The sequence below is a fragment of the Eulemur rufifrons genome, chromosome 11 (assembly GCF_041146395.1).
Source record: "Eulemur rufifrons isolate Redbay chromosome 11, OSU_ERuf_1, whole genome shotgun sequence".
In the NCBI taxonomy this organism is placed as follows: domain Eukaryota; kingdom Metazoa; phylum Chordata; class Mammalia; order Primates; family Lemuridae; genus Eulemur; species Eulemur rufifrons.
The window spans coordinates 13334731-13354132 of NC_090993.1; the positions used below are offsets into that span (position 1 = coordinate 13334731).

At 50.8% G+C, this 19402-nt stretch overlaps 1 protein-coding gene across 1 annotated transcript in view; it reads right to left on the reverse strand.

Annotated features, from left to right (window-relative positions):
* Window positions 1-19402, reverse strand: part of GALNT2 (polypeptide N-acetylgalactosaminyltransferase 2) — a 192442-nt gene that overhangs the window by 75696 nt on the left and 97344 nt on the right. Inside the window, exon 2 of the mRNA XM_069484577.1 lies at window positions 15613-15706. Within this exon, the coding sequence (XP_069340678.1) occupies window positions 15613-15706 (94 nt within the window). The remainder of the gene's footprint in view (window positions 1-15612; window positions 15707-19402) is intronic.

The window sequence follows — 19402 nt, forward strand, 5'->3', positions numbered from 1 at the left end:
GGCCCCTGCAGGAAGGGAAGCGGCCAGGTGTACAGGTAACTGAGAATCCAGAGTACAAGTCAGAGGCTGGAAAGAGACAGCCAGGTAACAGATAAAATGTCTGAATATTCTGACTTTTTAAAAAATGACATTCATACATCATCTTGTGCTTCTATAGTCTCTTTAAAATGTTCAGAAAGAGTCTGGGGAATTAAAGAAGTTTTAAAAACTAAAAAATATAAGAGAATCTAGCCAAAATGGACTTAGCTGCGCAGAAGCAGCCGATGGAAAATGCCTCCAAGAGATGACATTTTACACGAGGAGGCAGAAACTAGCTTTGTCACCAAAGATGACGGGAAAACAAAACACACATTTAAATAACATGAGAAAAGGTATTTAAATAACATGAGGAGAGAAAGGGAACACTACCCCAAGAAGGGCTGTGAAAACAGCTTGCTTATTAAATAAGGTAATGAAAATATTTATGAGGAAATTTATTTCCATAAGATGGACTTCTCTTTGAAGCCGAAGAAGGAATCGCGTGACCTCACGAGTGCTGAAACCGGTTCTGCCTGCTGATGATTACTCTGCAGAAAGGTCCGGCCGTTTCTCTGCCACCCTGTCCTGACCTACTGGGGCTGGAGTGAGAATTGCCACCAGGTCCCAGCCGGGCCCGCAGGCCGTCCCACACCGTCCCTGCTCCCTGCCCCGTAACCGCAAGTGGCCAGTGGAGCCCTCCCCACCTTCAAGGCCACATCCTTCCAGAAGCAGCTGGCCCAGGATGGGCCCCCTCTCCGGGCGCTGGCCGTCCTGCACATGTCCTGCGGGCACCGGTCCTCACGTGGCTCCAGGCTTCCGCCCCGAGGGGCTGAGGACAGAGGTCCTTGCATCACAGACCCGACCCCACCCACAGCACCCGGAGCACCCTACACACACGGTCCCCAAGCACCTGTTGACTGCTTCACCACGGGTGGTCTCGTCATGGGTCTAAGGGACCCGAGGCTGACCATCAAAAACCAACCCAAATCCTGCACAAGACTCGGAAGGACACGGCTTCTTGTTGGCGCTTACAAATCTCATGGCTGGGTTGCTGATCCAGCCACATCTGAGAAACGTGCTTCCCGTGTGCGGGACAGCTACGCCTACACCTCGTACCACGTGTCTGCGGATATTTTTCAATGGGGCTCAACAGCGAGGCTTGCGGCCCCTCGGATCTGCCTCCCACGCTGATGTGGAATCAGGTCACTGGTCGCAGTGGGGGTGGGGGGCTCGCAGGGGTCTAAGACAACGCCCACGTCACCAACGGGGCTCGGAGGACCACAGCCTGGCGCTTCGAGCTGAAACGATACACGCACAGAAGCCAGAGCCCAAGGCCTAAGCGTGCGTGTGGTTCCCTCCGGCCTCTGGTCTGCGAGAAATCGGAACAGCGTCCCACCTGTGGTCTGCGTGAGATCGGGGTAACCGTCCACCGCTGCGGTGGCTATAAAACGTAAATGAAATGACAGCAGCAAAAGCGATTCCTACACCGCTGACGCCCACACACATTAACTGCTATTCACAGGCAGAAACGGCCAAACACAAACACAGCCCCTCGCCCTGCGGACTAACCCGCCACATCACGCACGGGGAAAGGGTCACCAGGAACTGCCGAGCTGCCAGGCCCCTCTGTGTCACCCACAGGGGGTGTCCCCGCTGCGCCTGAACCTGGGAAGCCAGCAGGAAGTGCTTAGAGGGGTCCTGGCCTCCCCCCGAGGCTCCTGTGGGCACCTGCCCAGGTGAACATGGGTGGGAACCTGCAGAAGCACCGAATTCACAACCTGCTGTCACCCGCGCGCTCCCTGCACCCTCTCTGCACAGTGCCCGTGTGGGGAGAGGACCAGGATCAGCGGGCGATTTAACCTATTTCTACACCTGTGTCCTTTCTTTTCCATCTGCTGCTCCCAGGAAACACCTGGAAATAATAAACACTCAGTGTCAGCCTCCGCGTGCTGCAGGCAGGGGGGCTGTGAGAGGAGGCCCGTGCCAAGGTGGGTGGGAGAGGAGAGGCGGCTCGCTCAGGACCACGGGTGTCATCGACGGGACAGGGCGTCGTCAGGATGGAGCCCAACGTGGAAAATGCAAGTGTCCGGGCTACGCTCAGACAACACTTAACTATACTATGGGCTGTAACATGACCAGGTAAGGCCTTAAGCTTCTCACTGAAGCTGCTTTTAAAATTTCTTAGCAATACTGGAGCTGGGAAGGCCCCAGAGTGTGCACAGGGGGGAAGCGGCTTCCCCCACATGCCTCAGGCACCTGCCTTGGCCCCTTCTCCTGCCCCCCACCCCACCCAGAGGCCAGCGAGGGCTACAAAGCCTCCAGGGGCGTCCATACAGAGGCGACCCTCCTCCTGCTCAGAGGGACGGGGTGAGGGGAAGAGGGGCCTGCCTGCTGACGCCCGGGTGTGCACACGGGGTGAGAACAGAGCATCCTGCATCCCAGGGTGGAATTCTACCTTCTCCTCTCCCGCTGAGACCCAGACCCCCCTCCCGCAGCCCCAGGATCGGAACAATCTGTAGTGGACGTCTTGGCATTTTGTTCCTGCTCACATTTGCAGTCCCGAGGAACGTATGCATGACTTCATGAGACAGCCGTTCTATTTTGGGTGAAGTCACTGTCAGAAAGGTCTTAAATTTGGAGGAAAAAACCCTGCCACTCTCCATTTCCCCCAGTTTGGCCAGAATGGCACAGTACGGCGAAAATGCCAACCCCTAGAAAGCGCACAGAACGGATGGAGCTCGGCCTCCCTCGAGCGGCAAATGCCTCGCTGGAAAGCCCACCCTCTACTAACGAGGACACAGATGACTCCGTGATCGAAGGCAGGGTCCCCAGGGGCCGGTGGTGCAGAGCAAGTCCACAGAAGGGGCTTGGGCTGGGTCCCGAAGTGTGAGCAGAGCCTGCCAGACGTGAGGCACGTAAAGACACCTGGAAACAGATAGGCTCGTGCAGAGGGGCGGCGGGCAGGAGGCGAGGGTGCGCTGTGCCCAGCAGCCCCGAGTCCCCTCACCCTGGCTCAAGGACTTGGACCTTATTCTCCACCTTCTAGAGAGCACAGAAAGTCTGCAGCAGGTGACACTCCGTGTCCCCTGACCCCCGACACGCACCGTTTCTTCTCTAAGCCAGCCCAGCCCCTGCAAACCCCGCACCCGTGACCAGGTCTCTGCTCACGGCCTGTGCCTGCGGCCAGTCCCGCCCACCTCCTCCGCGCGGAGCCCTGCCCGGGGTGCCGCACCTCTCACAAAGCTTGTTGTGCCTCTACAAACACAGCTAAGCCCTCATCACTGTTTGTGATCCTGCCCTGCAAGCCTTGAAGGTACACCTGTGAGCCGGTACCGCCAGGTCTCCGCCCGAGCACCACGGCTGGGCTGCCCCTCTGTTCTCTCCTCCCGTCCAGTGTCGCAGGCGTGGGCTCGGTCACGGCCGGCGCTGACTGTGCAAGGCTCCGGACCCGCTGCTGCCCGAGTCGGCAGGGCCCAGCCGGAACCTGCGGGCAGCGCAATTCAGCAACAAACACGAACCTCCCGCAAACCCCTAGCAGCCACCACGGCTCGTTCTGCCGCTGCTCCGAGACCTGCGGCCCACGGTGCGTTTGGTCCCCACGTCCTGTCCACCTCAGCGCTGTGTCTGGTCCCTGATGCCGAGCAGACACGAGTCCGGGGAGGGCAGGGCTAAGCAAGAGGAGCCAGCGTGGTCCGTGCCCAGCACCCTCAGACCGACAGCCCCGCGGCCTCCCTGCATGGGCCAGTTAACAAAAGGACACTGTAGCCACGGAAGTAACGTCCAGGGGGCAGGCCCCAGGTACCTTCTGGCTTCGGGAGAGACGGGCCAGGCCCAGAAAGCCAGACCAGACCCTGCACAAAGCCCCGCTCAGGACCCCGCAGGAGAAGGGGGCCTAGGTTGGTGCTGCGTGACTACGTCCCCGGCTTCTGTCTCCAGGTCCCTTCTGCACGACACGTTCTGCCCACTGTCCTGTCCCAGCCGCTGCCCATCGGCTGTTCCCCGGGCTATACAGCCCCCAGGCCCGGCAAGTTCTTCTTCCTTGTCCCATCTTTGGCTTCCTTGGCGAGCCTCCCTGCCGGTGTCCTTCCCGCACCACGCGCTGTCCCACCACACGAGGCTCCTCGGGTCCAGAGTTTCTTCTCCCTCCCCTAATCCACCCACCGGGCTCTGGAGTTACATCCACCTCTTCAGAATCTGTTTCCTCCTAGCTTAGTGTCCGGACTTTCCCCCTCGTCTTACCCAGCCGGAGAGCAGCACAGCACCCCTGGGGCAGACGGTGGCTGACGGCCACAACCACACGTGGGCCGTCGTCCTGTGCGTGGGGCCAGGGCTGCTCCGGGCGGCGCTGGCATCAGCTCTGCGGCCAACGCTCGGGGGCCCGACGCAGCCAGAGATGCGGCACGCCCGCCCCCTGTGGGGTCTCAGACCACGCAGGACACCACGTCCACGGGAAAGCTCGCACTAGGCGCCCAACAACCGACCCTCAAATGAACTTTCAGAAAAGATGCTTCTATAATCGGGGGGCTGCTTGCACTCGCGTGACTTGTTCAAATACCTTTCCAAATAATGTCATTTCTTTCTTAAAATTTTTGTTTTTACTAAACCTCACAGTTGAAAAAGAACGATACAAATCTGTGAAACTGATCTTTCGGAGGAGCAACACCGCAGACGCACACAGAGACCCAAGGGCTCCGAGACGCACGCAGGACTGCGGCCGACACAGGAGAGAACTCCCAGGGCGACGGTCCTTCAGTCACAGATCAGAACCGCCGGACACGTGTCACCTGCCACCCACAGGTGGACAAGGACGAGTGTCCCGGGTGCGGGTCCCCCTGCACCGGACACAGTCTCAGGGACTCAGCTGCGGGGACTCCCGGGTCCTACACAGGTCTCGCTGGGGCACCGCAGGTCTCCACGCAGACCCCGCGCGGGAAGGACGTGGCGCCCACGACGCCCGGCTGCCCCAGGTGAGGCAGCAGCCGAGGACGGGGCACAGAACACATTCGAAACCAAAGGACGGAGCTCTCGGATGTATTTTAACCTCTTGGCTGATCTCAAATGGAATATAATCTTACTGCGCTTCAAAGAAAAAGATTCCTAATATTCTTCCTCTAGAAAGTCGTAATTCATACTGCTTCCCCGCGAAAGAGAAGACCAGGGCAGGGCCAGGGTTACAAACACACACCCGTTTCAATTCCAAAGGCTCCTAAATTATACCCCACTGTTTGTCACTGGAGATCTGGAGTGACAGGAAATTTGGTTCACCTGTGAGGACCGGGCTCCTGAAATAAGGAATCCTACATATTCACTATTAAGGATGAAAAGACAGGAAATTCAAAAAAGTGATGAAAAGCTATTTAAAAGAAAATTTAAGAAAATATCACGTGTTATAGGAGAAATGCTCTTTGCTTATTTAAAATTATCTGTGCTATCAAAGTAACTTAAAAATGCCATGAAACAGTCTCAAATGATAAAGTACATCTTTATATTTCAATCTTCATATATCTCTTCTCTAAATTTTAAATAAAAATTCTTCATTCTTCCTCTAAGTGTCACAGGGTCTAACCATAACAAATTTACCCTGTTGTGCCTGGTCTCAGCCAATCTCCTTCTTCACCCTAAATAGCAGTAAGATGATCAAAGGGAATCTACTGCCCAGAGTCAAAGCCGACACATGCAAGGACAGAAGGAGAGAAAGATCATCTACTAACCAGTGGCGACCTGGCCTGCCACCTCACGTGACACCTGGCCCAGGCCACCCCACAGCCCTGCGAAGGACGCTGCGATGAGCGGGTCCACCTGACAAACTGGGAAACTAAGGCTTGAAGGTCAAACTTACCCAGTGTGTTGCTGCCACCAAATGATGGAACCACAACTCAAACTTGGGTCTTTCTTGTGCCAAATTTGCGTTCCCTCCGCTGTGCCTGACCACGCACCTTTGCGGGGGCAGAACTGCAGGGAAGCACTAGAGAGCAGCCCCGCACTCCTGCGCGGCTCCCACCTGCCCGCACCTTTCCAGGTGGTGGTGCCAGCCCTGTCCCCATCGCTGCCGAGACTGAGCCTCCACCTTTGAGGACATGCCCCACCACGGCCTGAGAGGCGCGGGTCACGGGGAGCCCGTTGTCCCAAAAGGGAGCCGTTCCCCGGACGGCCAGGAGAGCTGGCGTAGCTTCCTTCTCCAACAGAAGCTGCCTCCCTGCAACTGCCACTCTCTGGGGGCTTCACATAAGAAGAAAAAAAAGTCTCCAGCCTGGTTTGCACGGCAGCCTCTCAAATACTTGGTCATCACGATCCCACGTCCCCTTGGAAGCTCTTCTGCGAAGACACCCACAGTCACCGCACGCGTCCCTCATCAGATGCCGCTGCCGGCCCTCACCACTGCGTCCTCATCACCGGGACCACCTCTGATTCGTCAGCGTCTCGGAGAACCCTGCGCCCAGAACAGAGGGAAGTATGTCCAGTGTGGGTGACAACACGGAGAACACTGGATGTGACCTGACTGGTTTTGGACACGGTATTGCTACTAATAAAGCTTAGATAATTCTATGTTTTTAAAAGCTCCATCACACTTCTGGCTACTGATCTCGGCCCTTGGTCTCTGCTTTCTCACTTGCTGGAATGGGAGGAAGACAGCGCAAGATTTGTTTCCCTAACGTTGGCTAGGTGCAAGCAAAGAGGCCCCCTGTGGAAGACAAAATGGCAATTAATATTTTAAAAAATGGTTAAATGCAAGCATTGCCATTGACCCTGCAATGTCACTTTTAGGAATTTATTTCAAGGAAATCATGATGGACATATAAAGATCCAGCTCTAAGGACACTGGCTGGAAGCCCTTTCTGTCCTGCAACGCAAAGTAAGTTCAGCGAGTCGATGGCAACGGACATGTTGCTGCCATTAAAGCTGTCACAGGAGATGCTTACGGACGTGAAAGGAAGCTCAGGATGTACCGCCTGGGCAGAGACAGTGCACTGTGGTGCCTGTTTGTACTTTCAAGAACTTCAACGTAAGCAGCTGGTTAAGGATACACATAGGAAAAGCCCTGTTTCAGGGGAGGAGGAGAAGGAGGAGGAGGAGGAGGAGGGGAGGGAGGGGGGGGAGGAGGAGGAGGAGGGGGGGAGGAGGAGGGGGGAGGAGGAGGAGGGAGGAGGAGGAGGGAGGAGGAGGGGGAGGAAGAGGAGGGAGGAGGAGGGAGGAGGAGGGGGAGGAGGAGGAGGAGGGAGGAGGAGGGGGGAGGAGGAGGGGGGAGGAGTAGGGAGGAGGAGGGGGAGGAGGAGGAGGGAGGAGGAGGGAGGAGGAGGGGGAGGAGGAGGGAGGAGGAGGGGGAGGAGGAGGAGGGAGGAGGAGGGAGGAGGAGGGGGAGGAGGAGGAGGAGGGGGGAGGGGGGAGGAGGAGGAGGAGGGGGGTGAAGGGGAGGGGGGAGGAGGGGGAGGAGGAGGAGGAGGAGGATGCTCCCTCCATCAGGGAGCCGGACCCCGGAGGCTTTGCAGGGAGGGAGGGGCACGTGTGGCGAGACGGCTCAGCTAATCCCCAACGTCTACAGAAATGTCACCTTGTGGACAACCTAGAAATTTCTGTACAAATTCATGGCAAGACTAGACTTTGAATGTGAGATAAAAGTGCAGACGTGTAGACAGGGAGGCCGAACGCCCCAGGAGCGGACGCTCAGAGACCATGGCACCCGAGGCCTGGGGGACGCGAGGGAGACCCTCCCGGCTCAGCGATGGGGGGCACACGTGCCCGGGCACATGCCCAAGCGAGTCTGGAGGAACACACGATGGAAAAGGAACAGTGGGTACTTCTGGATGGTAGAATCACGTGTGAATACAATTTTCTTATTTTTGTTTACCTGAACTTCCTAAATTTTCTACAATAAACACGTTGCTTGCTTTTTAAAAGATGCTTCCCTAAGGATACTCGAAGCCACTTACTTTCCCTACGATGACGGTGTGTGGACCACTGGGCCCGAGGCCTGGGTCACAGCGATCCCCCGGACTTGGCCTTCCCACGGATGTCACACGGCTGTGCCCCAGGTGACCCACGTGCTTCGTAGAGACACAAGAACGACAATTCTGCCGCCTGCCGCATCGTAGCTGAACCTGCAGGGTGTCACGCTACGTGACACAGGCCGGACACGAAGCACAAACACTGCAAGATCCCGCTTAACAAGGGGGACACAGAACAGTCACATTTATAGACAGAAAGTTACACGGTGGCTGCCAGGGGCTGGGGGAGGAAGGAACGAGGAGCTGGTGTTTCATGGGCACAATTTCAATCTGGCCGGATGAAACGAGCCCTAAAGAGGACGGTGGTGACGGTCGTACAACACTGGGAACACACTTAATGTCACCAAACTATATGCTTAAAAATGGTTAAAATGGTAACTTTTATGTGTATTTTACCACAATTTTTTACAAAAGCACGATGCTGGAATCCATTAAATCATCCAGAAGAGGAGAAAAGGTCAGGGGACGTTTCTCTGGATGTGGCTGCAACGCTGCATAAATAACACAAGTGCTTCCGTCTTTCCTCCAGCAGGCGGGAAGCAGAAACGCTAAACCGTCTCCGTTAGCATCACTGGCGATTCCCGCTCTGGATTTAAGCTCTATTACACGTTTTGTCATTCCCATTTCATGCATTTTTTCGTAAACATCAGCAATTTCCGTCTTGAGAAAGCAACTGTCTGGGGTGACAGAGGTCGCAGCGTGTGGGGGAGGGGAGGGTGTGATGACAGTCCAGGAAAACGCCTGCTTGGAGAATCCGCGTCTCTCCTATGAACTGGAATAAAATCCTAAGCCCCCCAACTGACTGACTAGACCCCTGCTGGCCAAGGGGACCCCGTAAATACCCTAAAGCTGAGCTGCTGGCCATGGGAAGGGGGGTCAGACCAGGCTCATCGTGCCCCTCCCCCCCTTCTAGGAGATGTCCTTGTAACTCATCAACAGGCCTGAGGCTGTGCAGGCTAAACCACACCTGTAGGCCACCAATTTACTCAAGAGATCACTTGAGTTTTGATAAAAGTCCGGTGGCTTGTCTCTGATTAAGGGACGTGGTCAAGTGAAAACATTTCAAGCCTTTCGACAAGGAAGGCTTCATTTCTTTAACCAATTGCAAATCAAAGAATATTTAAACCCACCTATAACCTGCAAGCCCTGCTCCCTTCCCCCCACCCCCTCTACTTTGCCGAGTCTCGCCTTTGCCAGCCAAACCAGTGTCCATCCCGCACATGGTGACTCGGGGGCTTGACATGTCATTCCCGTCGCTGTGAAATGCATGAGACGCAACCGTAACCCAGCCATCGTGGGCACGTTTTCTCAGGAACTCGAGGCCACGTGCTCTGGGCCTGTCCACGTATTCGGATCTTTAATAACTTTACAGAGTTTGGGTTTTTTCCCATGAACACTGCTAGGCCTCACCGCTTTACACGAGGTCACTAATGAGCACAAGAATGACGCTAAGGTTTCACAAAGGCAAAAAGAAAACCTGTTCTAAAAGACCATGCTGACCAAAGGGTGAGAGCCCCTAACAAGCACCTCATCTAAACCTGTCCTCAGGGACAGACGTCCACCCCCCGGCCGCCGGCTGGGATCCGCCCGCTTAGAGGTAGGTCCTTCTGCAGCAGCAGCTGTCCTGCCAGCTGGCTGGACGGTCAGATTCAGGACGACAGGATGCAAGAGGGACAATTCCAGGGAGAAACTTATTCTTCAATTCAAAGAGGTTTTTCCGCGCCAAGGGGGAAAAATAACACGAGATGCATCTCTATCAGATAGATTTCCAAAACACAAAAAATGGACCAATAAATACTCTATTTGAAGACAACATTTTGAAAACAGCATTGAAGAAAGAAACTTCAGTGGTTCCAAGTATCCGGCATGCTGCTGAAGAAGAAGCAAGCGTCGTGGAATTTAAGGGCAAAAGTCTTTCCACAGTAGACCTGAAATTTGGTATGTGGGTTGTGGGGGTGGGTGGACCATAAAGATACATTTTTACAACATCTAAAAAATACTAAAACTGGTGATCCTAATCTGGGAATAGAAATGAAAGGGAAATAGGAAAACAGAGAGTTAATAGAATTAAAGAATCTTAGACAGGGTCCTCTTTTTATAGATAAGGAAAATGAAACCCAAATACTCACGGACTTTTCTAAGGCCACAGAACTGGTGGCTGGGCTGAGCCTAGTGCTCCCTGGCCCTCATCCTGTCCCCAAATGCTGACCTCTGGCTTCTAGGCCATCATCCTATCCCCAATCCAAGACTCTCCCAGTTGGGACTGCCACCTGGGTGGTGTACTTTATCCGAATTCTAGATTGTACCCCAAAGTAGGGTGAACTGGGACAAGAAATAAACAATAATCTAGGCTTTTGTGATCACAACAGCCCCAAAACTAGTAGTCTCCAAAGTGGGGTACACTTCATCATCTTCTGGGGCACATAAAGGAAATAGTAGACATTGTTAAGTATTGTCCCTGTCCTTTACAAAGACTATTTTAAACACACTTCAGAACGTATCAGTATAGTCCTATGGCAATACGTATTAATGATACAAGTGAGTACTGTAATACATATGGCGGGCTGATCTAAAAACACGTTTGCTCATCGGGTGTGTGGTCACAGAGTTGGAAGCTGTTGTCTTGGAACATCACTGCTCTCTTAGATCTGGCTCCTTCATCTGTCACTGGGTTTTGTGGCCATAAAAATATTCAGCTTAGCGTCTCGTCCTCCCACCCATCTATCTGTCTACACTGCTAGATAGCCAACACACGGAACACAGGAAGCCACTGAGCTTCCTGAGCAACCAGCCTACACCCTGGAAACTGCTATGGCCGGTGGTTTCTTGCAGACCATAAAATTCTAGCTATGTCCATCATGCTTGGAGAAAATCTATTTTTTAACCATAACAAAATAACTTCTAGAGAAAAAACCATGTGTATGTTGCTTTAGTAAGAAAAATGATTTCAACAAAAAAAGGGAAGAGAGAGCCCTTTGGCAAAATAAAAGGACATAGCATTCATTAAAAATTATTAATAATAACTCAAAAGAGAGGCAAATCAGTACATTCCTATCTCTTTGAAGATAAGAAAATCAACTGTATGCAACAGTTAAGGATATGAAAGCCAGAGTCAATGCACACACTGAAATGATTTTAAATAAAGCATGACTCTTACCGGTCATATCTAGTATGTGCCCCGAAGACGGCTTCTCCCTCCCTCTCTATAATACACATTTGAAATCCACTAGAACAGTTGCTTTTCTTTTTTAACAGGAGACAATCCACGGGAAGTCTCGCATTAATCCACACAATAGCAGTATATCCTAGCTTCCCATTATTGTAATAAAGAAATGTTTAAGTCTCGCATTAATCCACACAATAGAAGTATATCCTAGCTTCCCATTATTGTAATAAAGAAATGTTTATTAGCTAAGTATTCCATTCAGATAGTCCCCACTGCCTGGGTAATGCTTGTTTTACATATGAAAGATCTGTGGCTCACGGCTGCATGACTCATCCAGCAGTCGGAAAGATGACAGGGAGGCAGACCTAAGGCTACTTAAGGCTACTTCCTTTGCACACAGGCACACACTCACAGAGTCCCTGGAGGAGAAGGTGACACACCTACATCTAGAGCAGCTGGGACAATGAACGGGGAGGGCACCGACCAAGGGCTTGTACTCCCTGGGGCGACGCTTGTCCAACCATAGTAAGGAACATGGACGTGCAAACACGTTCTCAGCACCGAGGCTAACATTTCACCAATAGACTTGTGGTTACTGGTCGGCAGGTAAAGAGCTTGGACGTGGTCACTGGGTCCTAGCAAAAGTAAAAGAGCTGAACAAAATGAGACATCACCAACTCTGCTTAGACATCTGTCTTAGGTCGTTCAGGGAAGCACCACAGCTGGTACCCCCCAAACTGGACAGACGGGTGAATCAGAGAATCACAATTTACTGGAGCAGAAACTCATAGTATAACAGAAACCTCTGGATCCACTGCAGGAGTAAGAAAACCTAAACTGTAACTGAAAATTACTGGAGAGTTTTATCTCTTAGGTATGGACAAACCTAGGAGATAAAAATTCCAGGGTGACCCAGGCATTGGGGGTTCCCACATTTTTGTGGGTTTTACCTCCAGGAGCTCTACCAGGTCATCACAGTGAATACTGGAGAAATACCCCTCATACTTCTGGCAGGAGGAGGGGAAAAATAACCATTTTGAAATAAGCCAGAGCATTCTGTTCTTGTTCACAAGGCCTGCCCTCAGGAGAAAATTTCACTTGAGACTCAACTGCTGGGGTTTTATAAGAGTCTGTTCAACCTGAGGGAAGGGAAGTACTGAGCTCCAGCCCTCCCCAGCTTTCCAGTCTCACAGAGGAGCAGAGAACCTCTGTGAAGGTCACAGCCCAGGGACACAGCGCGCTGAAGGAATGGGACCTATTCACAGGACTACAGAAAGCTTCCCCTGCCCCTACAAACTACTGCATCATGCCCACCTTTCAACATGCAATTACAAGGCAAACTAAAAGGCAAAAACAGAGTTTGAGGACACGAAGCAAGCATCAGAACCAGACGCAGATATGGCAGAAATGTTGGCATTAGCAGATCAGGAATCCAAAACAATTCTGATTAACATGCTAAGGGATCTAATGGGAAAAAGAAGACAATATGCAGGAACTGAGAGATAATGTAAGCAGAGAAATGGAAATACTAAAAAAGAACCAAAAAGAACGCTAGAGATCAAAAACACTGCATAGAATGAAGAATGCCTTTGATGGGCTCATTAGGAGACTGGACGTGGCTGAACAAAGAATCTCTGAGCTTGAGCATATGACAATAGAAACTGAAATGCAAAGAGAAAAAAGACTTAAAAAATGAAACAGAATATCCAAGAACTGTGGGTCAATTACAACAGTATAACTTACGCATTATGGGAATACCAGAAGGAGAAGAAAGAGAGAAAGGAATAGAAGAAATATTGGAATCAATAATGACTAAGAATTGCCCCCAAATTAATGTCAGAAACCCAACCACACATTTAGGAAGCACAGAGAACACCATGCTGTATAAATGCCCCCAAAACTACACTTCAAACATATCATATTCAAACTACAGGAAATCAAAGATAAAGTCTTGAAAGAAACCAGAGGAAAAAAACACTTTACCTACAGAGGAGCAAAAGTAAGAATTACATCCAGCTTCTCCACAGAAACTAGGTAGGCAAGAAGAGAGTAAAGTGAAATATTTAAAGTGTTGAGAGAAGATAAACCACCACCTGGAATTCTATACTCCGCAAAACTGATCTTCAAAACTGAAGGACAAATAAAGACTTTCTTGGACAAACAAAAATTGAGGGCATTAGTTGCCAGTAGACCTGCCTTGCAAGAAGTGTTAAAAGCAGCTCTTCAGAGAGAAGGAAAAGGGTATAGGTCAGAACCTTGGATCTACGTAAAGGAAGGCTGAGCACTGAGGAAAATAAGTGAAAAGTAAAATAGAAACTCCTGTTCTTCTTATTCTTAATTGATCTCACCAATAATAGGTTGTTTAAAATAATAATAGCAACAATATATTTGGTTATGTATCCTTATATATGCACTTATGTATAAGAAAATGAATGACAGCGATGAAGTAAGGGATGGCAGGGTGGAATTAGGAATATTTTGTTATTATAAGATATTTGCAGGCTGAGGCGGGAGGACTGCATGAGCTTAGGAGTTCAAGACCAGCCTGAGCAAGAGTGAGGCTCTGTCTCTAATAAAAAATAGAAATAAATTTGGGTGGGCAACTAAAAATATATTATAAAAAAATTTAGCCGGGCATAGTGGCACACGCCTGTAGTCCCAGCTACTCGGGAGGCTGAGGCAGGAGGATCGCTTGAGCCCAGGAGTTTGAGGCTGCTGAGAGCTAAGTTGATGTCACGGCACTCTACCAGGCAACAGAGCAAGATTCTGTCTCAAAGAAAGAAAAAAAAAAAAAAAAAAAAGATATTTGCACTACTTGTGAAGCAGTATAATGTTATTTGAAAGAAGACTTGAACTAGCTGTAAATGTGTATTATAAACTCTAGGACAACCACCAAAAGGGTTAGAAAAAAACCAGAATAGATATGCTAAGAAAGGAGAGAAAATGAAATCATATAACATGCTCAATTAAAACTACAAAAGGCTTCAAAACTGTAGAAGGCCAAAGTATGAACATAGAATAAGGAACAAATAGCAAACAACAAAAAATATGGTAAATAGTAATCAAAATGTATCAATAATCACTTTATACATCAATAGTATAAATATACCAACTAAACTACTGAGATTGTCAGAGTGGATCAAAAAACAAGACCAACTCTAGGCTGTCTACAAGAAACCCACTTTAAATATAAAACCACACATAGATTAAAAGTATGGAGAAAGATATATCATGCTAACACCAATTAAAAGAAAGTGAGAATAACTATCTTAATTTCTCAAGTAGACTTCAGATCAGGGAATGTTTTCAGGGATAAAGAGGGCATTAAATAATGATTAAGGAGTCAATTCTCCAAGAAGACATAACAATCCTTAATGTTCTGTGTCTAAAAAGACAGTATCAAAATATATGAGGCAAAAACAGACAGAATTGTCAAGAGAACGAGAAGACAGACCACGGGCTGAGAGAAAATATTTACAAAACACTTATCTGATAAAGGGCGATTATTCTAAATATACAAAGAACTCTTGAAACTCAACAATAAGAAAATGAATGTCCCAATTAAAAATAGGCAAAGAGCTGAACACCTCACCAAAGAAAACACACAGATGGCAAACAAGCATAAGAAAAGATGTTCCACATCCTACATCACTGGGGAACTGAAAAGTGAAACAGCGAACCACCAGCACACACCTATCAGAATGGCCAAAATCCAGACACTGACAACACCAAGTGCTGGCGGGGATGCGGAGCAACAGGGCCTCCCACTCACTGCTGGTGGAAACGCAAAACGGAATGGCCCCTTTGGAAGGCAGCTTGGCAGTTTCTTACAAAACTCAACTTATTCTTACCACAGGATCCAGAAGTCGCGCCCCTTGTTTACCCAAATGCACTGAAAACTTACATGCACACAAAACCTGTACATGATGCTCACAGCAGCTTTATTCGTAGCGGACAAAACTCGGAAACAACAAGACGTCCTTGGCTGAACAGCTAAGTGACCGAGGTGCACCCGGGCAGTGGGGTAGTCTGGGGGGTGTCGATAGTGGGGGAGGCTATGTATGCGTGGGGGGAGGGGCTCCAGGGGAACTCTCTGACCCCTCCCCCAGTTTTACTGTGAACCTGAAACTACGCTAAAAAATAAAGTCTATTAAAAAAAATTTTCATAAACTAATACATGCCATCCTATACTTTGTACTTTATTCTATTTTCTCTTTCACCAAATTTTAGTGACCTTCCACTGAACTTTCAATGTTAACACCGATGCGTGGGCCTGACGGAGTCGGCAAAGCAGTGCTCTGGGACAGTGTCCCCAGCCGGCCCACGAGATCCACTCTCTACCCCACGGGCTGCTTGCGGCGAGCACCATGTCCAGACCATTCAATCAGTGGGCAAAGGGGACGGCGTCCTGGCCCCTGGCAGTACCTGGAGGGAGGGTCTCCATGCTTTGCGCTCGCTCTTCTCCATTGCTGTGATGAAGGTCTTTCTTTTTAATGGGGTCAATTTCGTTCCAGTCCTCCTGGGGGGAACAAAGACGACAAATGAGTTGACTGGTTCTTAAGCTCACTTTCGTGTCGCAGTTCAACCCGCGCGAGTCTCGGGGTGCCAGCTGTCCTAAGGACGCCCCTGTCCACCCCGAACCTGGGAGGCAGCCAAGGCGCACGGGGAGGAAGTGCGGAAATGGCCAGGGGGTTGCATTTCCGTCTTCATGTCTTACTCGTACTGCACATCCACGGGAAGGGCACACTCTGCAACTCCCGGGGCTTTGAGGGTCTGCGAGGGTAGGGAAGTGACACAGGGGAAGTGGATTAAATGAAATAATTCAATGGTGCTTAAATTAAAACCATTAAAATGAGGGTAGCTCTCCAGACATCGCAGATGGTTTATGGACACCCTAGGACCAGATTCTCCCTACGGGCAGCTTTGAGCTCTCCTCAGAGGGTGTTAAATGGTTTGTTTAATTCCACTAACGCAGGAGGGGGAGGGGAGCCCGCCAAGCTCTTCCCGGGGCCCCGCTAACAGGCTGCCCATGAATCAGAGCTGCATATTAAGGACTTAATGTGAAGCCGGAATGAGATATAAGCGCTGGCAGAATTCATTCAATTCATCTGGGCAAAGAATTTACTCTCATTTATCAACATTAAATCAAATGAAATAACAACTACATGACCACAGAGCTAAATATATTTTTCAACCACTTGGAATCTGATTTCTGTGAATAAAATAAGAAAGGTTTCTGTATATGACCCAAATCAGAAATACGCCACGGCTAGTAATTTTCCCACCGGACTTGTGTGAGCCAAGCTTTGTCAACTGGCCATTTTCCTGAGCAGATGCCATTAGGATGACTCGCGGCAGTCATCCCTCCCAGGGGGGGAGGGCGTGGGGGAGGGGACCCGACCAGCTTGCAGCGGGTTTACGAAACAAGCTCTGGAGCAGCTCGGGCTTCCTGCTGCAAGACAGTCAACCACTGGAGGCATTCTGGCTCTTAATTTAAAATGTAAAGTGAGATCTGCAAGAAGGGTAATCTTCAGGGCCTGGGCCAAATGACACATTTTTTCCAAATGCAACTCACTCTGCCAATAATCTGCATTTTCACTCAAGAGGTACGGTTATTAGAGACAAGCCGTGCCTAAGCCTCCTCCCTCCCCCGCCAGCCTCTCAACGAGGCGGCACAGCTGGGCCTGTCACACCAGGGCTGCCAGGCATGGCAGGAAGGGCACACCACGCCAGGGTGACCCTCGTCCTGCACGGGGTCCTGGCCCACCCGTCCGCGTACGGCCTCTGTCAGGCCTTCACGGCCCCCAGCACTTTTGACGGTGTCGTCCCATGTTGTAACAAATGTATTAAAATGCACCTGTATCCCAATTTAAATATTTTTTGCTGCAAAAAAATGTGAAAAGATATTTATAATTTGGCTTTTGAGATTACTTGGCTCTAACGAAACTTTCAATTTACAACTGGCAATGACTGCTCGGCAACCTTGGCAAACACACAGCAGTGGCAGTCTAACCTGCACAGGAAGGAAGTATGCGTGAACACTAACTCAGTAGGCAATGAAGTCACCAGAGTCACACTGTGCAGACTTCTAATTAAGCATTAATTTTTATTTTGCAGCTGCTTGTAGCATTTTGTGGCTAATAATTTCCCCCCACAGGCATCTGGCCTCCTACATACACCGGCTGATGGATCAAACCATGTAACCCTGCACTTGAACAAAATCAAAAGCAGACACTGCGGTAGGGCTGGTGACTCCAGCTCATTTTCTACGTGTCAGAACCAAGTCATTATCTGTAGTGTTCCCCAAATCAACATTCTCAGGTCAATCATCAATGCTTTCTCAGAAAATAAGCATTTTTTTCTTCCTAAAAACAAGACTGATGAAACCATATGTAACATTCCTCAACCTCCCCTTACCCACCTCAAAACTATGAGGACGAGGTCATGCCCATGCAACCAGGGTGGCAAAGGAACACAGAGGTCACAGGCTGCTGTGCCACACATGAATGCCTGCTATGCACGAAGCATTGCCCATATTCATAGACACTTTCCCATCCCTGGCATTCCATAATTCCTGTCTTACGACAAGGACACACAAGACACCAGGTTCAGCCATTTGTCCAGGTTACACAGACGGCAAGAAGCTAAATCTGGCCCTTTATGTAAGTCAGAATAGGGATGACTTGGACAATTTAAACCACGTTACAAGAGCCTGACTCTGAAAATGTCAGGAAAACCCAAGAATACATTTCTAGGAGGTCACTCACAAAGGACTGTTTTGTTCTGGACTCCCAAGTCAAAAACTGCAAATTATGTTAACTACCTGCTCCTGGCGCGGAAGGAGGAGGAAGAGGAGGGGCCGCCATGGCCACTGCCCACTTAGCATTTAGTAGGCAGCAAGCCCCGTGCTAGACCTAACTGCACACACTCGTCTTCCTGCAGTGCTGTCACCAGCCCATTGTACAGGTGAGGAAGCTGAGGCACTGGAAGTACAAGGCACATAATGAGGCTGGATCCGAACCCCTGGGCAGTCAGTGCTGGAGTCCACGGTCTCAGTCGTTTTGCTGTGCTGCCTCCGGACAGGGGCACTTCCCCTCCCCCAACAGCACAGCCAAAGTTCAAGAAAGCAACATCCTAGCCATTCATGTCAGAATGTGTTTGGCCACCAGTGATAAACTCCTGCAAGGACGGTTGACCGGATTCACTGGCCGAAAGACCACCCAGGCACGACCCACCGGTCTACAGACGCTTGTCTTGTCCCACTGGCTTCTCCCCGCCCCGACCCAGGGCCTCCGCCTGACAGTGAGACAGTCCCCAGAGATGCAGCGAGATGAGGCAGCCTGGCCCGTGCTGCACGCACCCACCCAGACACACACACGCACGGGCGGCCATGGCACAGCGCCACGGGCTGGCACAGCGCCAGGTGGGAGTGTTGGCAAAGCTCTGAGGAGGGCTGTGCATGGAGGTGGCATCCGGGCAAGGCACCTGGGGGAAGCCAGGAGAAACGAGGGGGCGGGGATGGGGCGGGTGTTCCAGATGGAGGGAGCAAAAGGGAAAGCCGGAAATGGGAAGTCACGGAGTGGCAAGATAGTCTGAGACGTGTGTTCTAGAAACATCACTTTGGCTGTGGGGTGCGAGCAGAATGGAGGGGGACAAAGGAGAGACCAGAGGTCACTGTGGTGATGCAGCCCAGAGAGATGGCGAGCTGGACGGAGCCCAGATCCCAGAGAGGCAGAGAGGAGACAGGTATGGCTAGGAGGGCTGGCGACGCAGGAGGACAGTGACGGGGGAAAGAATCGAAGACGGCGCCCAGGACCCCGACTCCAGCGCTTCCCGGGCAGGCACGACATTCACCGAGACGAAATGTAGGGACGATGTTTGGGTAGCACAAGGAGCAGCACTGGGGAATAAAGATGCGTGCGGCTCTGAAATGTTGAGGCTACTGTGAGATGCCAACAGGAGGTGTCTGGAAAACAGACGGCGACACAAATCCAGAGTTCTGGAAAGGCACAGAGGTAATTCAGGCCACTGGTGAGCAAGAGAGAGACCACCCAGGCAGGGTGCAAGGGCGTGGGGCTGGAGAGGCCAGCACTGCAGGGACAAGTGAAGACAAGGAGAGACCACAGGGCACACCGGGGGAGCCCTGGCCTGGGAGCTAAGAGTCGGACTCTAACTCCTCTAAAATTAGGAGGCCAGGCTGGATGCCTCCAGCCCG